Source organism: Elephantulus edwardii, unplaced genomic scaffold, assembly GCF_000299155.1.
Source record: "Elephantulus edwardii isolate Elephantulus edwardi_28Jun2011 unplaced genomic scaffold, EleEdw1.0 scaffold00270, whole genome shotgun sequence".
Lineage (NCBI taxonomy): Eukaryota > Metazoa > Chordata > Mammalia > Macroscelidea > Macroscelididae > Elephantulus > Elephantulus edwardii.
In genome coordinates this window covers 398,248-420,848 of record NW_006400020.1, presented here as the reverse complement: position 1 = coordinate 420,848, position 22,601 = coordinate 398,248, and the positions used below count along the sequence as shown (strand labels likewise).

The following is a 22,601-nucleotide window of genomic DNA, read 5'->3' as shown; positions in this document are numbered from 1 at the left end:
ATGTATGTTCATTGACTGCAAGGAGGACAAAAAGGTTTGACCCAGAGAGGGTGAAACCAAGTTGCTCCTTGGAGGCAAGGATTTTCAAGTTGTTTCACATACTTTGGGCATGTTCTCAGGAAAAGCGAGACCTTGCAGAAGGACATCATGCTTAGGGTAGGAGGTCAGTGAAAGGAATCAAGACCTTGGAAGAGATGGACTCAGTGACTATGGCAGTGGGGTCAGGAGTGTTGGAGACACTGAGGTTGGCTTGATATGTGCTGTCAGAGTCATCTGCATAGTGACCCTATGTACAACAGTCCTAAACCCTGTTGTATCTTATGCCAATCTCATTGTCTCCGATTAACCTACCCCGCCCAATATACCCCTGTCATTGAATGAGGTTGACTTAGGATAAGATAATTTTCAGAGTTGTTGATAGGGTTGCTATGAGTCATAATCAACTCAATGGCACATAACAAGAAGCCACCACAGGTATCAATTCTGAGGTCTATGGTCTTTGATATCATTAATCAGCAAGTAGTTTCAGTCTTCTTTCAGCAAATAAAGTTTTATCTGCATTTCACAGGTTGTTAACGAGTCATGCTCCAATCCTGATGTGGTGGTGTTCTTCACAGTCAGTCTACTCAAATTCCATGTTCACCATATAGGTTGAGGAGTGAAAGGCTATAACCTACAAACCATCTTTCCTGATTTGAAATCATATTGTAACCCTTTTGTTTTGTTCTTTTGGCCTATGTACAGGTTTTGTATAAGCGCAATAAAGTGATCTGTAATTACAATTATTCACAATAAACTGTTATCTAATTTGTCATAATTCATATGGTCACTAAAAAAAAATCAGGTCAACAATTTTCTGATATTTTTTGCTTTCTTATGATCAATCTGACATCAGCAAAGATATCTCTGTAGACAAGCGCACTCTAGATAAGCGAATTTTCTGTTATCTGCCTTTTCATGTAATATAAAATAAATAAAAATAAAATAAAATAAAATAAAAGAACACTTACCTTTACAGGAAACCACATATAGGAAGCATCTTCAGGATAAAAGAACATCCCATATTCTGGTTTAGACAGCTGTTGAAACATGCTTTGAAAGAACTCTTTCTGAGCTCTTTGAAAGTTACAGTTATCTTGTGGTTCTCCACTAAACGAAACCTGAGAAGAATCAGTAAATTATTATTTCCACAGTTTTGTGCAAATTCAGGCTCATTTAGTAACTAAGTGAACTGAATTATCTGGTAGCCACTATGGTATAGATCTTCCTTGTATTACTTCTTTTCATTTTCCTATCAATTCTATGATGCCCAGGGGGCTTTAAGTGTTTGATAACTTTCCCAGTGTTATATGACTAAGTGAGGTTGCTATCGTATACCATCTAGTCAGAACCAACTCACAGCCAATCCTCTACTAGGTATTCAGAGGCTATAAATTACACAGGAGGAGGCTGCCCATCTTTCTCAAGAAGCAGCTGGTAGATTTGAACTTCATGCCTTTAGGTTGGCTGTGCCATTGCTTACCAGCAGGCCAACCTGTATTTGATCTTATGTCTGAAATCCTAAATCTTCAGTCTATTAAATTTACAACAAATGGTATTATTACAATTATATACTGCACTAAGTATAACCAAAATAGAAATACAAGGATTTTCATTAAAATGCTTATTTGTAAGTGGTCCTAGTTTGACCATTTTCTTCTCACAAAAGTATCTGCCTGTTAATATCAATCCTTCCCAAAATCATTCCATCTTAACCCATCTTTGCTGTGTTAATTGCTCCTTCCATTCTTTTTTCCTTTGTATAATCTTTCCCTGCAGTTTATGAAGGTGTTTAGTCTCTCACCTATCATCACAACAGCAAAACCGAACAGCACTGGTTCCAGCAACAACAGCTTCTACCCTACATTGCTAAACTTCAGACAAGAATGCATACCAACTTCCAAACTTGCTTCTCCACTTAAATAACTATCCCCAACTTAAGTGTTGTTGTGTACCATAGCTGATCCTCCAGCGGGTTTTCACAGGCAGTTTCATGGGAGGAGAATGCTCTTCTTCCTCTGGCAGAACAACTGGTGGATTCAAATCATGTGCCTTCAGGATTGTAGCAGTTTCTTACCACTAGGCCACCAGAGCTCAACTATATACCCTTTAACCCCCAATTACAACGACTTTTTCTGTCTCATCTGATTTCATGAACTCATTTTAACTACTAATTCCACTGTTTTGGAAAAGATGGTACCTTTGTAAGAATTAAACAGTCAAACAGGACCACTTACAAATAAGCATTTCTCTTTCTTTCTCCTAAGTACTTAAAAACAAAAATAAGACAACCAACCACTAAAACAAAACCTTAAACTCATCACTGTCTAGTTGGAACCAACTCACATGACCCTCCAGCAAGTTTTCTGAAGCTCTCAATCACACCTGAGGAGACTGCCCATCTTTCTTCATGGTGGCTGGTGAACCCAAGTTGGCAGAATAGCACTGCCTTAGGTAACATGGCTTAACTCCCTACACACTGTGCCACCAACATGCTCCTATACTACTTTATGTATATAAGTTCTTATTTCTGTCTTTTCCATGATGCTTGATCCTGTGGTTTTTTTTTCCTTGAAATCCTGCCTATTCTTTATTTAGGATCTTTTTAAAAAAAATTAACTTCACTTTTCACCTGCGGTCTCTGAGTTTTCAGAGGCAGTAAATTACAAAAGAGAAGACTGCTTATCCTATGGAGCAGCTGGTGAGTTTGAACCTTGGATCTCTGAGATAGCAGCATCAGTTCTTACCACTAGACCACCTGTTAGGAGTTGGAACCAGCTCAATGGCAGTGAGCGAGTCTAGGTATAATAGGAAAGAGGAAAACCTGAAGCCAATCAACCTCCACGACAAAGGGAATGTCTTCTTTATGAAAATTAATAATTCAATGTTTTTTCTCAGAAACAAAAATGTGAGAATTATACATTACCTGTAATGCCCTCCACAGTAATTGCTTCTCAAACCAATCTGCTTGAGCAAAAGTATCCTCAACTAAGTTGCGCCTTCTGATCATTAGTTGAGAGGCAGATGACACAGATGCTAAGTTTCTTGGTCCTTTCAATATTATAAAAACTGAGTTCTGGGAAAAATGAATCCAGTTAGCCACTGTCTTTAAGTAGAAATGTAGAAAATAGAGTAACTTGGTTTCGTGTGTCAATGTTTATCATGACCTTTCTAGAGTTCACCAGAGATGAGCTATACATTCAATATTATTTCTTGGTAAACATTCATTGAGTTGACAATGTGTATAAAAGGAAGCACTTTTTACAAGTCTTATTATGGTGTCACAGAATTTGTCATGTGTCTTTGAGTCAGAACCAATGACACTCATTACCACTCACATCAGCCATTAACTAGTAGCCTATTGGAAAAAGCCGCATTGCAAGCCCAAAGGCGTGTGCTTTGAGACGCTCTGCAGGCAAAGGATGGGCAATCTCCCTCCTTGCAACTCACTGCCTCTGCAAACCCACTTGAGGATCATCCATGTGTTGGTTGTGACACAATTGCACAGAACATTACTATCATGGACTGTCAAATTGGAACCAACTCATAACTGACCCTCCAGTGAGTCGTCAGAAGCTGTCAATCATTAGGAAGAGATTTGTCCTCTAACAGCTGGTAGATTTGAACCACGTGCTTTTGGGTTGACAGCTTAACTCCTTATCACTAAGCCACCAGAGCTCCCTATGACTATAGAAATACAGTCTTAAGGGACCTAAAATCCATAATCTGTAATGCTTCTGAATTGTAATTTCAAGAATCAAAATGGGCTCAAACATCACGAGGGTGACACAGGACAGGACAAGGTTCCGATCAGATCCTTTGTCCACAGGGTCACTTTTGTAGCTACAGTTAACTTGATGGCACGTAAGAGTTGCCACTTTTCTTCCTGTTCCTATATATTTTCATTCAATTGAATCTACTTCAAATTGTTTAGGACTAATCTAGGCCAAGTATACTATGCAGTACTGTACCGTAAAGTTACCACCATCAAGTGAAAGCTTTACAACTAGGCCAGTTTCTCAAGCTCTTCTTAAGCTGCTGAAACCTTGATATGCTTCAAGACCTATCTAACCCCAATTATGAGTATGCTTTCTACATTAGAGTAGGAAGCTCCCAAATGCTAATCCCAAATTCACCACTGCCTATCTGCCTTACATGCAAAATATCAAACACAGATAGAAATTTATTATGGCAACTGTTATTTAAGACAAAAAAAGAATTGTTTATATACATACCTTCATTTCTAATTTTGATTGAGCATGTAACAACTTGGCTTTAGACAGACTACATAAGACAAATGGGAAGTGGCTGAATATGGCATAAGGTGAATGCTTTTTTGAGGTGCCCTAAAAATGGAAATGACAGTTTGTTATTAAGTACAAAGAAATGTTAACAATTACCTTGTAGCCTTGTCTTCCTAACTGACTGAAGTTTTAGTGCTTGTAGCAGAAGCAATCCCAATTTCTGCTCAGTTGTCATTGTTTTAAGCTGCCATTATGTGGCCTATGGTTTGCACCAAGCCTATGAACAAAGCTGAACCCTGATGTCACCGTATCTAATATGCTGAAGCCCACTGTTACCATCACCATCAATCCTTGTTGAGGGTCCTTTCTCTGACCCTTTTCTACCTCACTTTTTCCAGTATGATGTCTTATAGAGGGTCTTCCTCTCACCCTTAACCTTTCCCAGTAACATGTCTTATTCCAAAGAGTGGCACCTCCTGACATGCGAGACAGTATGTGAGACAGTTTCACTACCCTTCCTGCTAAAGCACTTTGGTTACCTAGACAGTTTTGTTTGCTCTTTTGCCAGTCAAAGGAATATTCCATACTCTTCTCCAATACCACAATTCAAAGACATGAACTCTTCTATAGTCCTTAACTGGACAACTTTTAGATGCAGGGGAAGTAAGTGAAAAGGCCATGGCTTGAAACATGTTAGCATTTCAACTGACATCTTTTGCTCATGAACACTCGAGAAGTCCTGGACAGATTTTCCCAATGTTTAAATTTCTTGACTGCTGTCAAGCAAAATCGAATAGTTGACAATTTCCACCTTTTCTTCATCTATCATACTGCTGCCTATTTGTCTAGTGATGAGGATTTTTATTTTTTTGATGTTGAGATTTAGTCCATATTCAAGGTTCTAGTCTTTGATACTCTGAAGCAATTGTTTCAAGTCCTGTTCACTTTCAGAAAATAAGGTTGTGTTACCTGTATAATGCTGGTTTTTTGGGTTTTTCAAACACTGGTTTACCTACCAAGTATGTATGCACTGGATCTTTTCTCTTTCCTTTACCCACGCCTCCCTCCACCCATGAAATTTTGTGACCCTACGAATAAGAATGCCCCCATCCTTGTACTTATTTTACAATTATGGTCTTAAACAGAATTTGTCTTTATGGGACTGAGTTCACATTGCTCACTTAGCATAATGCTTTCCAGTCTCTCCCATCATTGCTCCTGCATGCTGCATAGTATTCAATTGTGTGAATGCACTATAATTTCTCAATCCATTCCATTGTGGTTGGACATTTGGACTATTCCCATGTTCTTGCCATGTTGAATAAGGCTGCTATGAATATTGATGTACAAGTCTGTTTGTGCCTCAGTTTTCATTCTCTCAGGGTATATTCCAAGCAGTGGAATAGCTGGTTCATATGGAATTTCTATGTTCAGCTTTTTGAGGAAATGTTAAACTGTCTTCCAGAGTGGCTGCACCATTTTACCATTTGACCAACAATGCATAAGAGTTCCTATTTCACCACATCCTTCCAACATTTCTAATTGTGGCCCCGTTAAACTTTCCACCTGTTACTGGAATGAGATGGTGCCTCATTGTGGTTTTGATTTGCATGTCTCATTGTCAGTGATTTGGACCATTTCTTTATGTATCTGTTGGCCATTCAAGTATCTCCCCCTGTGATAATTCTTTCCATGTCTTTTGCCCATTTTGTAATTGGGTTACCAGTCTTTCTTGTGGAGGCCTAGCAGTATTCTGTAAACTTTACAAAACTCCTGTCTGAGATGGTATTACCAAATGTTTGTTTAGTCAGTCGATTTTCTTTTCACCCTGTTGGATAAAGTTTGATGAGTACAGGGATTTAATCTTTAGAAGGTCCCATTCATCAATTTTATCATCTTTAGACTGCATTTCCGGCTGTCTTTGACAATCTCTATACTCAGCAGCTTTATATTTCTAAGCTTGATGCCAGTTTCTTGATCCCAGGCTCTTATGAACGTTAAGGTTTGGTTGGGGCTTTATTCTCAGGTCTTTGATGCACCTTGAGGTGATTTTTGTGTATGATGTGAGATGTGGATACTGTTTCAGCTTTATACAAGTGGCAGTCCAGTTTTGCCAACACCATTTGTTAAAGAGGTTGTCCTTTCCCCCTTTCACAGGTTTTATTTCCTTGTCAAGTATCAGTTGATCATAGATGGGACCATTTCTATGTTCTCAATTCTGTTTCATTGGTCTATGTCCCTGTCATTGTACAAGTACCATGCTGTTTTGGCTACTATTGCTGTGTAGTAGGTTTTGAGGTCATGGTGTGCTATGCTTCTCAATTCATTTATTTTTCAGAAGTGCTTTGTTTATTCAGGGTCTCTTTGCTCTGTAGATAAGCTAGACCATTTCCCTTTTGATCTCCTTGAAAATGAATGAAAAAATGAATTTGGTACTGTATTAGGATTGCATTTGGCAGAATTGTCATTTTCGTAGTATTGAGTCTTACTATCCTTGAAGACACAATTTTCCAGTTAGGTCTTTTATTGTGTCGTACAAAAATGTTCTGTAGTTTTCTTTATATAGGCTTTTTGTGGCTCCAGTTAGGTTCACTCCCAAGTATCTTAATTTGCACAGGTTGTTAATGAATTTTCCTCCCATCATGATGCCACGTTCATCCTGAATCATCTCCTCAGCATACAAAAAAATAGCTATGGAAAAACAATACAATCCTGATGCATACCTTTTCTGATTTTAAACCAGCACTATCCTATTATTCTGTTGAGATAATAGCTACTTGGTCTACGTAAGTTGTGTTCTGGGATTGCAGTTCTTCTCAATTTTATCCATAATTTGTTAATAGCCACATAGTCAAATGCCTTTGTGTAGTCAGTGAAACACATAAACATCTTCTGGTATTCCCTGCTTTTGGCTAAGATCCAGGTGACAGCAGTAATGATATCACTTATGCCATGTTTGCCTCTTCAATTTCTAACAGTTGCCTGTCAGCTTTGTTTGAATCATCTTCAATGGCAATTTACTTGCATGGGATATTAAAGGTATTGATAATTTCCATACTCTTGGTCACCCTTTCAGAACATATAAAGCTTCCTGAGATGGTTCTGTCAACAAATGCTTTTTATAGTCTTTCCATCTTTTTGTTTTCTGTATCATTCAATATTTTGTCCACAGAATACTTCAGCATTGCAATTGAAGGCTTACATTTCTTATTTGGTTCCTTTAGCATGATAAATGCTCATGTGGTCTTCCTTTTTGGTTTTCTAACTCCAGTTCTTTGCGTATTTAGTTGTAATACTTTGGTCTTCTTAGGCTACCTTTTGAAATCTTCTGTTCATCTCTTGCTTCAGTATTTCATTCTCTTTTGATCTCTATACATCCTCGTGGATTTTTTGAAAGTCTCTTCAAAGAGAACATCAAGATCGGAGAGATTCATCTGCATTATGCAGATGACAATCTTGCTTGCTTTATGTGAGGACTTGAAGCAAGAGGACTGCTTGCTGCACAAGATGAACAAATACAGCCTTCAATATTGATTGCCTCTCAATGTGAAGAAAATCAAGATTTTTACCACTGGACCAAAAGACAACATGATAGAAAGTGTAAAGATCAAAACTGTCAACTTCATCTTACTTGGATCCACAATGAACACTGTTGGTACGAGCAATCTAATCAGGAGATATACTGCACTAGGAAAGTCTACAGTTAGGGATCTTTCCAAATAATTGAGTAATGATGTCAGTTTTGAAGACTAAGGTGCACTTCATTCAGGCTATGGTCTTTCTCATCATTTGCTATGCATCTCAGAGCTGGATGATGCATAAGTATGACAGAAGAATTGATGCCTGTGAGATGTGGTGTTGGACCAGAGTGCTGAACATAGACTGTCAAAAGTATTAACAGGTATGTCTTGGAGACAGTGTAGTCAGAGTGCTCTTTGGCGACAAAGACAATGAGTCTTTGCCTCACATGCTTTGGGCATGTTGCACATGATGCTCGGCAAGGGAGAGGGTTGGAGAAGGGGAGAAAGACCTTCAACCAGGTGGACTGACACGAACTACTGCAATGGGCTCTAGTGTGTCAGGAACTGTGACAATGATACAGGATAGGACAGGGTTCAGATTTCTTGTTCATGGGTCTTACTCAACTCGATGGCCCCTAACAATAACAAGGGATAATGAGCCTGAAGTAGTAATATAATCTTGAGGGGCAAGAAAGGACACATTTCAAGTTAGCTGCTACAATGACAGAATGCGCCTTTAAATTTTTTTAGTTTTGTCTAAAATTCATTAGTATCAATTCATTTCCCCTAAAGATCACTTGTTAAATTCAATGTTTACACACACATATATATGTAAGCAACTAAGCATTAATGGGAAATAATGCCTTTTAACACCATATTTTAAGGGGAAAAAGCTACTTGCCTTTTTCTGCTTCTGGCCGGTGTTATTACTGGAGCTTCCACCATGCCTCCCCACCTGCAATGGATGGTTATGTGTAACTGTTCCAGATTCCTCGTCAAGACCAACAAGCAGACGCCTAGCCCAATAACCTCAAAGCCCACAATTCCTGCTATAATGAATGGGCTGATATACTCCAAGAACGGGCATGGAGTTGGCAGCTGACAACAAGGGGTCACAGTGGTGATGACGTCGAAGCCAGGTCAGAGGAAGCTGGTCACCTCCTATGCACAGACAGCCATTCACAAGAATGGCCAGGCCACTCAGCATCATCTGGCACATGAACTCCAAAAACAAGTAGGGAGGTCTCACCTGCTCGCGGTCACTCTCTGCAGGGCCAGTGCCATCCTGCGCACCTGGAGGCCGGTGATGCTCTGGAGGCAGCAGATCCGCCCCACCAAGGGCTCCTGAGCAGGTGCAGTCCTCAGAAGGCTGAGAATGCTTCTTCACAGGAGGTAAAGGAAAAAAAGAAATTACTCCTGTTCAGAGTTCACCTCTATACTGCCAACTCCTCATGCCTACAGAGTCATGCTGCCTCTGTGTAGACACTAACAGCAGCAACCATGAGCTCAGAGCTACCTCAATTCCACTAGTCATTTTCAAATTAAAGTGTGGTTAAGTCCCATTCTTTAACTTTGGTGTATTTTGTGTATTTTTCATAGTCTCATCTCCATGAGCTGCCTGTCTAGGTGACCCAAGTTACCTATTCAAATAACAGTATACTTAGGACTGTCTGTAAATATATAGCCTTAGAAGCAGGTTGCAAGTCATGTGTTAAAATCAACTCAATGGTAGTAGTTCTGATTTCTGGTCTCCTTTTCCCATAATCCCTTATATACTTATGTTACAATTTTGTAGAGGGAGATGCTTTTCAGAAGCCCACAGAGAGTGTTATAGTAGAAATACCCATATTAACACCCGAGCTAATTTTTAGTTCCCCTCTTTAAGCATGCAATAATTACCATGGTCATTTTCCAACTCCTCCTATTATGTGCTTCAATATCAAAATTCAGTAACTGTGCGAGTTCAGGTATGTTGAAAGTATTTTCAGGTACCTTATGTTTAGTCATGTTTACCTTAAATAAAAATAGAATTTTTTTATAGTTAAGACTTTATGAATTATTAAACTAAAGTCATTAAATAATCCTTTTAACAGCAATAAAATTCTTTGCCTTTCCCAAATTGCCCATGTCCTAAATATTCACAAAATACTTGTAATAGTTAACAGTAGATCTTTTTATTTCATATCACCAGAAAAGTTTTCAGGAAATTTAAGTCCAAAGAGGAGCTCTGATGGCGTAGTGGCAAGAAGCTGCATTTTAATCCTGAAGACATGTGGTTCGAGGCCACCAGCTGCTCAGTGGGAGAAGGATGGGTAATCTTTTCCTGTGTCATTATCTGCCTCTGAAAACCCTCCAGAGTGTCATCTATAGGTGGGTACACAACAAGTCCAAAGACCCAAAACAGTACAATATGTATCTAAACTACTCTGTCAGGTTTTTGTTGCCATGGGCCTTAGAGCCAACTACCCTATGAACAACAGCTCTGAACCTTGTCCAATCCTGTGCCAGCCTCACCGTCACTGACACACATGACCCCACTGCTGCAGTCATTGCGTCACTCATGCCTTAATCAAAGCTTAATACTCTATGTCCTCCCTGCCAAGGTATATGTGGACTATTTCCCTGTGAATGCATGGGGGAATTTCTAGTCTTCCATCCCACAAATATATGGGAATTAAACACCATGCTTCTAAACAGCGAATGGAAATCAAACGGAAAAGAAAATTTTTGGAGATGAATGAAAATGAAGATCCAATACCCCAAAACCATAGAAGATACAGCTAAAGCAGTTCTTAGAGGGCAAGTTCTGTGAATGTACACAGGTGTGTGTCATTTACCATCCACGGTATGCTCCATACAGTAAGGCATTATGCTCCATACAGTAAGGCATTATTTAATCTGGGAATATCACGTTAGCCTGTTTTCAGTTGTCCCTGTCACTGCTGGCATTGCTACTGCTGTTGGCAGAGACTAGTGGAATGGATGTCAGCAGTGGTGGCAGTTGGGGGAGGGGTGGGAGTGGAGTATGCCTAGCTCTGACCACAGAGCAGGAGTGCGACCTGCTTGTCACACAAAGCCTTGAAGTCCACCCCCAGAGCTATGTCTTCTCCACCTATTTGTATTCCACCCATGACCCAGTGCTGCAAGAGTCAGGATCTGTGCCTTTTAAATCACTGTTATGAAATAACTAAGAGCTGCTTTCCCACTTGGGAGAGGGAAACAATAAAAACACCTAAGGGAACACGAGTATAAGCATAGTCAGATGTCCAAGTAGACATTAGTTGACATATACCTGTATTAGGAAAAAACATCTGAAGTTAATAACCTAACTTATTACTTTAAGGCACTACTAAAAAGAGCATACTGTCTATAGCAAGACGTTAAGGCCAATGATAAGGATTGTAGCAAAAATCAATTGTCATTATTACATGCTATGAAGTTGAATATGACTCATAGTGACCCTATGAAAAGATCTGAACCATGCATCTGTAATGCTTGAGCCCACTGTGATAGTCACTGTATCAATTCATGCTCAGAGTCTTCCTCTTGTAGACCCTCTACTTCTCCCAGCATGATGTGTTTTTCAAAAAACTTGCTACTCTTAAAAACATGCCCCAAATATGAGAGATGAAGTTTCTAGTGTGTAGGAAGATTCCCTGATAAACCAAAGGTCATGCCTCTCTTCAGGATTAAATCCACAGGTGGATCTTCAGGAGAAAGGCGAGCAATCTATTCCCATACAATTCAAAGGCTTCAGGAACCTGCTGGAGGTTCACTCATGTCAGATTGCACTCAATTCATTGTGACGTTGGAATTGACTCATGGCTGAACCTCAGTTAATTTTTGGAGGCTGTTAACTGCATCGAAGACTGCTGCTTAGTGTCTCTGAAAACCTGCTGGAGGGTCAGCTATGAATTGGTCTGACTTGATGGTACAGGACACACTAGAAACAAGAATTTCTCCAACCTGGTAAAGAGCATCTATGAAAAAACCAAAGGTAAAATAATACTTAGTTGTCAGAATGGTTGTTTCCCTCTAGGACAAGGAAAAAGACCAGAGTGTCTGCTTTCACAATTACTACATTTAGCATTATGCTTTAAGTTCTACCTATCCTAATAGTGGTAGTTATAACGAGGGGCAGGGGGCGGCATACAGAATGAGAAAGCAGACAAAAAACTATTTTCAGTATATGATTTTGTACATAGAAAATGGGGGAAACTCCAATAGTAACTAGCACACACTGCTATCAAGTCTATTCTGACTCAGTAATTTTCATATTTCAGAAACTTATTGTCTACAGAAGACAGTCCACTTTTCTCCCACAGGGCAGTTTATATATGGGAACACTGGCCTTCTGGTTAACAATGCAGCATGTGTTATATTACATTCAGCAAGATTAGAAGATGTAAGATCGATCCATGCAAAGAAATTCTTTTTCTGAAGACTTGTTACAAAGATCAATCTGAAAATACACATAAACACTCTTTTTAATGGTACTCCAGATGGAGTTGTACCTACAAAACAACTATGAGCTATCATCTCACCCCAGTAGGAATATTAAAATTTAACAGCAGCAAACAACAAACGCTGTTGAGATTGTGGAGAAACTGGAACCCTTATTCACTGTTGGTGGGAGTGTAAAATGCTGCAACCACTATGGAAGGCTGTATGGCACTTTCTCAAAAAGTTGCCAAAAGAAGTACCTTTGACCCAGCAATTCCACTATTCAGAATTTGCCCGAAAGAAACTAGAACTGCCACCCAGGCAGATATATGCACACCCATGTTTATTGCAGCTTTGTTCACAATAGTAAAGAGTTGGAAACAACTTAAGTGCCCATCAACAAATGAATGGATAGAGAAGCTGTGGTATATTCACACAATGGAATACCACGCTGCTTTGAATAACAAGGCACACAGGCAACATTATTCAAAATGGGTGACACTAGAGGACACTATGCTGAGTGAAGTATCTCAGTCAAAAAAGGACAAATACTGCATAGTGCCACTGTTGTAGAATGGGACTGACATCAGGGTTGGGATGAGACAGAAAAATTGGATGTATTATGTACACTGAATTGAAACAGAGGGAAAAGAACTATTTCAAAGCGATATAGGATTGGGTATTATGATTATGACACAAGTCCAGAATTAAGGGGGGGGTGGAAATAGTGGAGTGTACTTGAGGGGCAGGGGATTATATGGCAATGAAAGAATTTTTCTTTTACTTTTCAAACTGGCGGGGAGGGGTGGGCAGGGAGACAAGTGCAACAATGAATGAATGGAAATCCAAAATCTCTGTAAATGTTCATTAAAGCTAATAAAAAAAAAAAGAGTACCTAGAAATATACAAAGGAAGTACAGAACTTGGACTCTAACCTACAAAATATTCAAAGAAATTAATAAAATATAATTGGGAGGAATGTCCGTTGCTCATGAACAAGACTTAACATGGTTAAGGGAGCAAGGTTTCCCCAAATAATCTACAGATTCAGTCTGTTCGACATTAGAATTTGAATTGACTTTTAGAGACTGAAACCAATTCTAAAATGCACATGTTTTTTTCAAGGGACCTGGAGTCACCAAAATAACCTTGAAAAGTAGAATAAAGCAACAAGACTAACATTTCCAACTTAAAAATTTACAGCCAAGCAACAGTAATCGAGACAGTATAGCACTAGTACAAAGATGGACACATAGATCAGTAGAAGATACTGAGAGTACACAAAGCCATTTATCTATGGTCATTTTTTCATAAGGACTGACATGATCATAGAAGGTAGAAAGAATAATCTTGGCACATCAGGGGTGTAATACCCAAAAGAACAATTGTGGGTCTTTATCCCATATTCCATTTGCAAAAAATTCCTCCAAATGAGTAAGAGACCTAGTTTAACAAAACCATAAAACTTTTGGAAAAAAATGTTAAGTGCTATTGAGTCGTAGACAACTCATAGTGACCCTAAGAAAGACAGACCTGAATGAACACGAATAACTTGTTTCTCCAAGTTCTTAAGAATTCCCAGAGGCAAGCTATTTCTGAGTGGAAGCCACTCCTGCTTCCAAGCCTGTTTTAATTGGGGTGCTCCACCAAACACCATCAGTAACCATTATTGCATTTGACACATCTACGGAGGCAAATTTGATGATAGGTTTGGAAGAGGATTTCTAAATATGCAATTGTTAAATGCTCTGGAATCAAGTATGACTCAGAGACCCTACGAACAAAAGATCTGAATGAACCCTGTTCTACAATTATTTCTCTAATCTTCATATTTTCCAAAGGCAAGTTTAGGAAATAGATGCCAATTCTGCTTCCAAGCTTGTCTTAATCTGGGAGCTGTACCAAATCCTGTCCACCATAAATAACCGTTATTGCATTTGACACTAATGGCACAGCATTCAGTATTACAGTAATTCCGAGTTATCCCAGTACAACAAATCGACAGGCCAGTGCTGTACCGCTTAGAAGAATGTTTTTCCAAAACAAAATTTAAAAAGAGGGTAAGACTAGCAACAAGACACATCAAGATGAAATTTTCTAAGGCAGCTGCAACCCATATCCCATCTCATCCAAATAGTGAGGTCAAACACTGTTTTATGAAGTGCTGCTTCAAATTCTCAAGGCAGTGCATAAATTTGAAATGTTTCATAGTGCAAGAGTCAAGCCATTTAAAACTTTATTATCAAATGAATTTAATTATTTCTATATGAACACTTACCATGTACAGCTTTTTCAACATTTTGAGGAGTGTTTTAATAGACTTGTGATCTTCACCAGTTTCAGAACAAATAGTGATGATACCCTTTTGAAATATTTTGATCAGTTTTTCAAAAGTGGATTTTTCCAATGATGCCCAAAATGACTCTGAGGGATACAAAGAAGGTTAAGAATATTATCATTGTCCAAGGCACTGAACAATTCATTGCTGTCCAGTCAGAAGAATCTCACAACTGACCAGAGTATTTTCAGAAACTAAGTAACAGGAAAGGAGATTGCCCATCTTTCTCCCATGGAACCACTCGTGAACTCAAATGACCAGCGGTGACCACCTCTGGGTTATTCTCTATAGACTACCACCAGAGCTTAGAGTTACTGTTGGGGAATAGACAGTAACAGAATGTAGCTTCTCTTGAATTATCTTACATTTTATTGTGACTTGGGTTAAAGGTAATTTTCCATTCAACAATTTGCATATTGATTTGGGCTACTGTCTAACACTTATATTCCTGGGTGCAGCCCCATTTGCCCTCTTCCTGTTCAGCTTGCATGTTTATATATGTAACCATGGGTAGGTTATTACATGATTGTGTATGCAATAGTATTTACTTTTGTTGCCTTGAATTCCAGTGCTCTTTCCCATTCATTTCCTTTGCCTAGATCATTTCACTTAGTTAATATAGATCTACAATTGTGAGTGATTTACCTTCCTTTTATTCCCAACCCCAGTAAATACTAAACTTAGTTTCTTTCTGTGAGTAAATAATAAGGTGTGCCTAATTCAGGCCATGGTCTGTGCAATTATGTTATTCATTAGAAAGATGGACAATGCTTAGCTATGATGAAATAATCAATGCCTTTGAGTTGTGGTGCTGGAGAAGAGTACTGAACATATCAGGGACTGCCAAGAGAATAAGCATGTCTGTCCCAGAAGAGGGTGAAACCAGGCTGCTCCTTGAAGGCAAGGATTTTTTGGTCATTGTTGCATTTTCTTGACCCTCCCCCCTCAGGCAGCCCACACCTCAATGTTTCAGAACATGGTCATACAGAGCTCTGGTGGCATAGTGACCAGACGCTGCACTGCAATCCCAGAGGCATGTGGTTCAAATCCACCAGAAGCTCTGCTAAAGGGACAATATCCTCCTGTAACTGTCAGATACAATTTGATGGTACACAAGCATAAAATAAAAAAAAAATAATATTGCCATATATAATACCTAATTGTATATTGCTTTAAGATGTTCTTCCATCTCACATAGTTTGGGCATGTGGCCAGGAGGGACCAATCCTTGGAAAAGGACAATTTGCTTGGTAGAGTAGAGGGATAGTGCAGGAGAGGAAAAGCCCTGGATTAAATTCACTGACAATAATTGATTGTGGTAATGGAGATAGGTGTGTTGGAGACAGTGAGACTGGCTAAGGGTAGGGTATGATTCAGAGCTATTACACGAGTTATATTACGAGTTGCAGGTTACTTAGTGATACATAACAAATTCTTAGTCCTGTTTTACTTAAAGTACATCCCAATTATTAAATCACATTTTAAATTATTTCTTAAGAGATCAAATATAATTTAGGTGAAATGCTTGGAGTATTGTCATTGTTCTAGGAAAAAATCCTTACACTGTTGTTTCATCAAGTCTCCTGCAACTCATAGGAACCCTATGAACAACAGCCCTAAACCCTAATCTATCCTGTGCAAATGTCCCTGACACACCTACCCCCATTATCCAAGTCACTGAATCAATCCATCTCATCGAGGGTCTTCCTCTCTTGTGCTGTCCCACCTTCCTAATCATGAATTCCAAGGACTTGAAGGACTGATCCTGCCTTGCAACATGCCCAAAGTATGTCAGACGAAGCTTCAGAATCCTTGCCTCCTAGGAGCAGCCTGGATTAACCCTCTCCAGGACAAACCTGTTTGTTCTCTTAGCAGTCCACAGTATAGTCAATACTCTTGTTCAGCACCACAGCTCAAAGGTATCAATTCTCTCCTGTCATCCCTAGTCCTTGTCTAGCTCTCTGACACAGCAAATGACTGCAAAGACCATGGCCTGTATCAATACAGGTCAACCTTAGTCTCTAGAGTGACATCATTGCTCTTCAGTACTGTAGAGAGGTCTCTAATAGCAGACTTTCCCATTGTAATCCTCTTAATTTCCTGGCTGCTGGTGCCAAGAGTGTTGCTTGTTCAAAGCTTTAGTTTGCTTGGCTCCATAATCTCAATCTCTTTATCATATATTAAGATGCTGCCTATCGGGCCAGTGTTAAGAATTTTTGTTTTCTTGATATTGACCTTCAAATTCATAGTGAAGGCTAGAGTCCTTGACCTGCACGAAGAGCTTCAGGTCCTGGATAATCGGGATAGGAGTGTCAGAGACAGTGCGATTGGCACAGGACAGAGCAGAGTTTAGGGCTGTTGTACATAGGGTCGCTATGAGTCGCACATATCAACATCTGTTCTTTTGGCAGTCCATTCAATATTCTTCTCACACTCTACAACTCTAAGTTATCAATGATTCTTCTGTCATCCTTGTTGTCCAGTTCTCAGATGCATAGTAAGTACAAAGACAATGGTCTGCATCAGACGCACCTTAGTCTTTAAAGTGACATCTTGCTCTATAGCACTTTGTAAGAGTTCCCTGACTGTAAACTTTCTCAATGCAATATGTCTTGATTTCTTGACTGCTGATATGAAGAGTCTAGACTGTGGTTCGAAGCAAGATGAAATCATCGACAATTTCAATCTTTTCTCCATTTACCATGATGTTGCTTATCAGTACAGTGGTGAGGATATGTGTCTTGATATTGCAATGTAGTCCATAATGAAGGCTATATTCTTTAAGATTCTGTAGCAAGTACTTCAAGTTCTCATTTTTCAGCAAGCAAGGTTGTGTCATTTGTGTAACACAAGTTGTAAAGTTTTTCTCTAATCCTTATGCCACATTTTTCCTAGAATCCAGCTTCTTAAATTATTTCTTCAGGGTATGTATTGAATAGGTATGGAGAAAAGATACAGCCATGACACACTTTTTCAATTTTAAACCATCAAGTCTTCCCTTGCTCTGTATAACAGCTTTGAATAAAGGTTTTGTATGAGCATAATAATGTGTGCTGGTATTTCTGTTCTTTTCAATGTTAGCCATAGTTATGATCTGCAATCAAATGCCTTAGCATAATCAAAATACAGACATTCTTCTAGCATATTCTGCTTTCACTAGGATCCATTTGATATTAGCAATGATATCCCTGGTCCATGACTGGCTGCATACTGTATTAATAGATTAAAGATTGTTCCTGATTGCACACTGTATGTGTGCTCCAAGCTTGAATCCTTAACTCTCAAAAATCACGTTTGAACTCTTAAACACCAGTATCAAAATGAAAGACTTTAAAATGGCTTTTTATCACTTAAAATGCTTTTTACAACTAATAATAAGACAAAGTTTCCTTGCACTAAGTATGTATGTTAAAAATCCTTCAACATCTCATTTAACTTTTAGGATTTAACTTGCAGTGAACTGCAAGTATGTAGGAATAGAAGAAACACAAATCTGGGACACAATATAAGGGATCTATAGTTTTGCGGATTTTTAGGGTATTTTTATGAAAAAAGCTCTAAGAAACATTATCAGAATAATGACCTAGATATCAGACATTAAGGCATTAGGAAACTCCTACAGTGTAGTCTGTAGGGAGCTTTGCTGCTAACTCAAGAGTTGCATCTTTCAGGAGGTTCAAATCTACCTGTAGCTTTGGGGTGGGGGGTGGGAAGATGGAAAAATCATCTGTGTGATTTGCAGCATCTGAAAAACCTGCTCAAGGGTCACTTATAAGTCAGTTCTGACCCGATGGCAATGAGTAGGGGCTCTGAGTTTGATTAAGGAATTGTTTGGGGTTTGGGTACAGTAATGATTTCATAGGAAGTTAAAGCTTTGAATCCTTAGGGGATACAGACTGAAGGTCTGCAAATACTTTAAAAAAATTTTCAGGCCAAGATTTTGAGGGTTCATCTTACATGTTTTTGGCATGTTGCAAGGAGGAGGACGACAAGTATAGCAATAGGTATGGAGAAAAGATACAGCATGTCCTTTCTCCAAGTCCCTAAAAGGGTGGAGGGACAGTGCAACAGAAGACGACTCCAGGCGAGATGGACTCACACTAGCCAGGGTAATGAGGGTTGGTGTGTCAGAGACAGTGACATTGGCTCAGGATAGGGAAGGAGTGAGAGCTATCATGCATAGGGTCGATGAGTAAACGTACATAAAGGAGGTAAAAAAACATGCCAGCATGTAACTACTAGAAGGTATATAGGTAATCATTCGATTCTTTGAAGTCCTCTGTTTGAAAATTACTGAAAGAATCTATTTTGGGTGATCAAAGAATTATCGTAGTGCCTTTAAACTAAGTATATGAACATATGAATACATTTATAATTTTTGAAGTAGGTTTTGCTGTAACTTTTACTACAAGGAAGATTTGTCTTGCCAAAATATTTTTCAAATTTTAATAAAGCTTACCCAGAATTTCTGAAGATTTCTTGCTGATTGTATTAACAGCCTTTGCATATAGTATCCCCAGACTGTCCCAAGTGTGAGAATCCTGAGTCACAAGATATTCTGGGAGCAGGAGGAAAATTTCTAAAGCTTCTCCGTGTGGAGTACTCAAAGGTAGGTTTGTGAACAGATTTTCCTTGACATGGGTGGCAATCTGTGGGGGGGGGGGGGGAAATGGAGTGCAGAGTGTTGGAGGGGAAGCACATAAAATACAACAAGTTTTCACTGAGTGAATTCACTACAATGAAACAAGTGTAGAGTTTAGTGTTTCATCCCACCATGAAACTGGAATGATGTCTCCTGAACTGTAAGCTTAAACTATCAATCTATTTTCCAAATGCCTTATAAAGTTTCTTAACTAGTACTGCTGCAGTAGAGATACCACAAGTAGAAATTGAGTTTGTCATAATTTAGGAAGCTAAAAATTAAAATTTAGGGTGTTAGCTCTAAGGTGTATATAGATGAGGAATGACAGATTAGTTCACTAGTTCACAGATGAGGAATTGGCACCTTAGAGAAATTAAGCAACTTGTTTAAAGTAACATAACTACATAAGGATCTCTGGCCCGACTCTAAAATTCACTCAAAATTATAATGGGATAGTGGCTAAATAATAGCTCAAGTGTAAAATGCTTATTATCTTTTTTTCCTTTCAAGATGTTAAATTGAGTTCCTACTTTGAGCCTTGTATATACACTTAGAGTTCTAAACAGGATGCTTATTTGAACACATCATGATGACATTCAGATCCCTTTGTCCATTATTAGCCTTACTTGCAAACCTCCCACAACTGTCCTAAACCCTTTTGTTTCAGAACTGTACTCTGGCACATGATTTACCACTTACATGGTATTCCCCATGAAGGCATTTAGTGATCTAGTTTCTGAGTGCTCCAAGTAAACCTGATAGGCACTTCCTCACTCTTGATTCAATTCATTCAACCAAAAATTTATATTCAACACTGAATAAGGGCAGTCTGGTGGCACAGTCTGTAAGGAGTTGCTCTACTAACCCAATGGCTGGACATCTGTGGGTCAAAGCTGACCAGGAACTGTCAGAGAGGTAAGCAATCGCTTCCTGTTGGATTTAGTTTCGGAAACCCACTGGCAGGTCTCCTAGGAGTTGGTTCCAACTCAATGGTAAGGAATTTTTTGAGTTGAAATCTAGGGTCTAAATTAGGCACTGATGAATATAGAGGGAAGCACCAGTGGCATCCACTTCCTGAACATGTCTCTGGAAACTATGGACTTAGCAGTAGCTATAGAACAAAGTTCAGTTTTTTTGTTCGTACAGTCACTATGAGTTGTGGTTGACTCGACAGCACTTAATTTCACATTTAGACCTTTACTTACATTTCTATCTAATGTGCTCTAAACCATGAGCTTCTAAAATATAGGGCATGCCTCCCTTATTGTTAATTCTATGTTCACTATGGTGCCCTAAGTATAAAAACCTTTCCTGAACAAATTCATGAAGGTCAAGTCTCAATTCAAGTATCAGAATCTCAAGATAGGATTGCAAGAAACGGGAAAGTTCTATCTTCCCTTAAACTAACCAAAGATTGTCATATCATTATGTCACTTGTACATTTCTAATTTTTCTGGTACGACTGAAGCAAATTTATTATCAGTAAAGGGTCATGGAGATGAAACCCAATCTGTTCACTGATGCAGAAATGCTTTACAATTTTTGGTGATCCTTCCACGGCTGTACCTTGGAGGTACATGGAAGTTCTGGTGGCCTAGTGGTTAAGGAGTTTTACTGTCAACCTAAAGAGAGGTGGTTTGAAACCACCAGCTGTTCCTCAGGACAAAGAGACAATCTCCTTTATGATTTCCTGCATCAAAAAACCCACTGGAGTGTCAGCTGTGTAAGCCTGACTTGAAGGTATGTAAGAGAAACAACCCTTAATGATTCAGAGTCTTACTGAAAGTTATTAGTGGACCAGGTAGGAAGATTTTTAGTAATCAATGGAAAATGAGCAAGAGCAAAGGTTGACAATATATTCAACAGGATAGTACTTGCGTTATGTTATCAGGAGCACTAAATGGTGCAGAGTTCTGGCAAAAGTATCCATATAAAGGTTTCATGACATCGAGTCATTAGGAATCTATTTTTTACCTCAGGTCCCCAGTGAGCTGTAATTCTGCCTACCTTGGAAGAATTGAACTTTGTACCTTTCTCCTTCAGAGAAAGGCCTGGGTGAAATAGATTGCCTGAAACTAATAGAGAATGTAGATTATGGTAGACAGAGCACAGAAATAGCTGCAGGGGCTATGAGAAAGAATTGGAAAAGAGGGAGACGAGTAAGGAAAAAGCCTGGGCAAGAAAGAATGGGAAGACGAGAAACAGAAGTAATGCTGAAAAATAGGCAACGTAATCAGCGAGAAAACACTTGAGTGAGAAAAGAAAGTACCTGAGACTCACAGAGTACTAGAACACTAAAAAAAGGCATACTCAAGGGATAGCAACCTAAAATAGAGAAATCAAAACAGGTTATAGGTGGCCTAGGGGCAAGAAGCTGCGCTGCAATCCCAAAGGCACAAGGTTCAAGACCACCAGCCAAGAATGGGAAATCTCCTCCCATGTGGTTAAGTGCCTCTGAAAACCCACTGAAGGGTCAGCTATGGGTCTGCTCCAACTCTATGGTACACAACAAAGTAATAAAGCAAGCCATCTACAGCTATAGAAACCAAGTAACAGAACTGAAACAGAGCCAAAAATATAAGTATCTTAGAACTTACAAAAAAAAAAAAAAAACAAAAAACCAAAAAACAAGTACAATGAAAGAATTCAGCAAGTTCCTCTGCAAGGGGCAGGTTCATGTTAGAAAAAGCATCTTTAGAGCTGTAAAATAATTGCTGTAAGACTGTTCTTGTTCTAGTGTGCCAGTTTCAAACCTTTTCCACAGTTTCCTAAAGATTTGAATTTAAGAGATGCTTTTTGTTGTGATTTCCTATAGTTGGAACCAACTCCCAGCTGAACTTACAGCATCTCTAGAGTATGCATGTGTATGTCTACAAATGAACCATTGAAACTATTTGTAATCTGTAAGAGGGAGTTCTCGGGGTATACTCCCTAGGGAGTAATGCTTACATAAGTGATGCCTTCTCTGGTGGTTCATCTCTCTCAGTGGCTCCACAAGGACTATCTCCTACCAGGTGAAGAGCCTTAAAAAAACCCTCTGAAGGCTCATCTATGACTCACTGACAAAGAGTTTTATAACCTATATGAACATAAAGCTCTGTGGGCCATCTTCTGAATACTGAGTTTCATGTGGAATGTGTAAGCTATAGGACCTTGAAACACTCTTAAGACAACTTTTTAGGTATCGTCTAGTGCATTTTCCTCTCCAAAACAACAACATTACCGTGCTATTAATGGAGTCCTTCTGTGTTAATGTCTTAAAAATGTCTCTTGCTTTATTTACATCTGAATTAAAGGACTTCTTTCCTGTACCAATTCTGTAAAAACAAAAGAAATAAGTAGATAGTTAAAGGGGAGGGAGAAAGCTAACATTT

The 22,601-nt window shown here is 39.0% G+C and overlaps 1 protein-coding gene across 1 annotated transcript in view; it reads right to left on the bottom strand.

The window, feature by feature from the left end:
• The window catches only part of HERC5 (HECT and RLD domain containing E3 ubiquitin protein ligase 5), a 98,439-nt gene that overhangs the window by 33,336 nt on the left and 42,502 nt on the right, over positions 1 to 22,601 (bottom strand). Inside the window, exons 11-17 of the mRNA XM_006900021.1 lie at positions 22,451 to 22,544; positions 19,045 to 19,234; positions 14,526 to 14,671; positions 9,054 to 9,185; positions 4,275 to 4,385; positions 2,966 to 3,115; positions 1,011 to 1,160 (exon numbers count right to left, since the gene is read on the bottom strand). Coding sequence (XP_006900083.1) covers positions 1,011 to 1,160; positions 2,966 to 3,115; positions 4,275 to 4,385; positions 9,054 to 9,185; positions 14,526 to 14,671; positions 19,045 to 19,234; positions 22,451 to 22,544 — 973 coding nt within the window. The remainder of the gene's footprint in view (positions 1 to 1,010; positions 1,161 to 2,965; positions 3,116 to 4,274; positions 4,386 to 9,053; positions 9,186 to 14,525; positions 14,672 to 19,044; positions 19,235 to 22,450; positions 22,545 to 22,601) is intronic.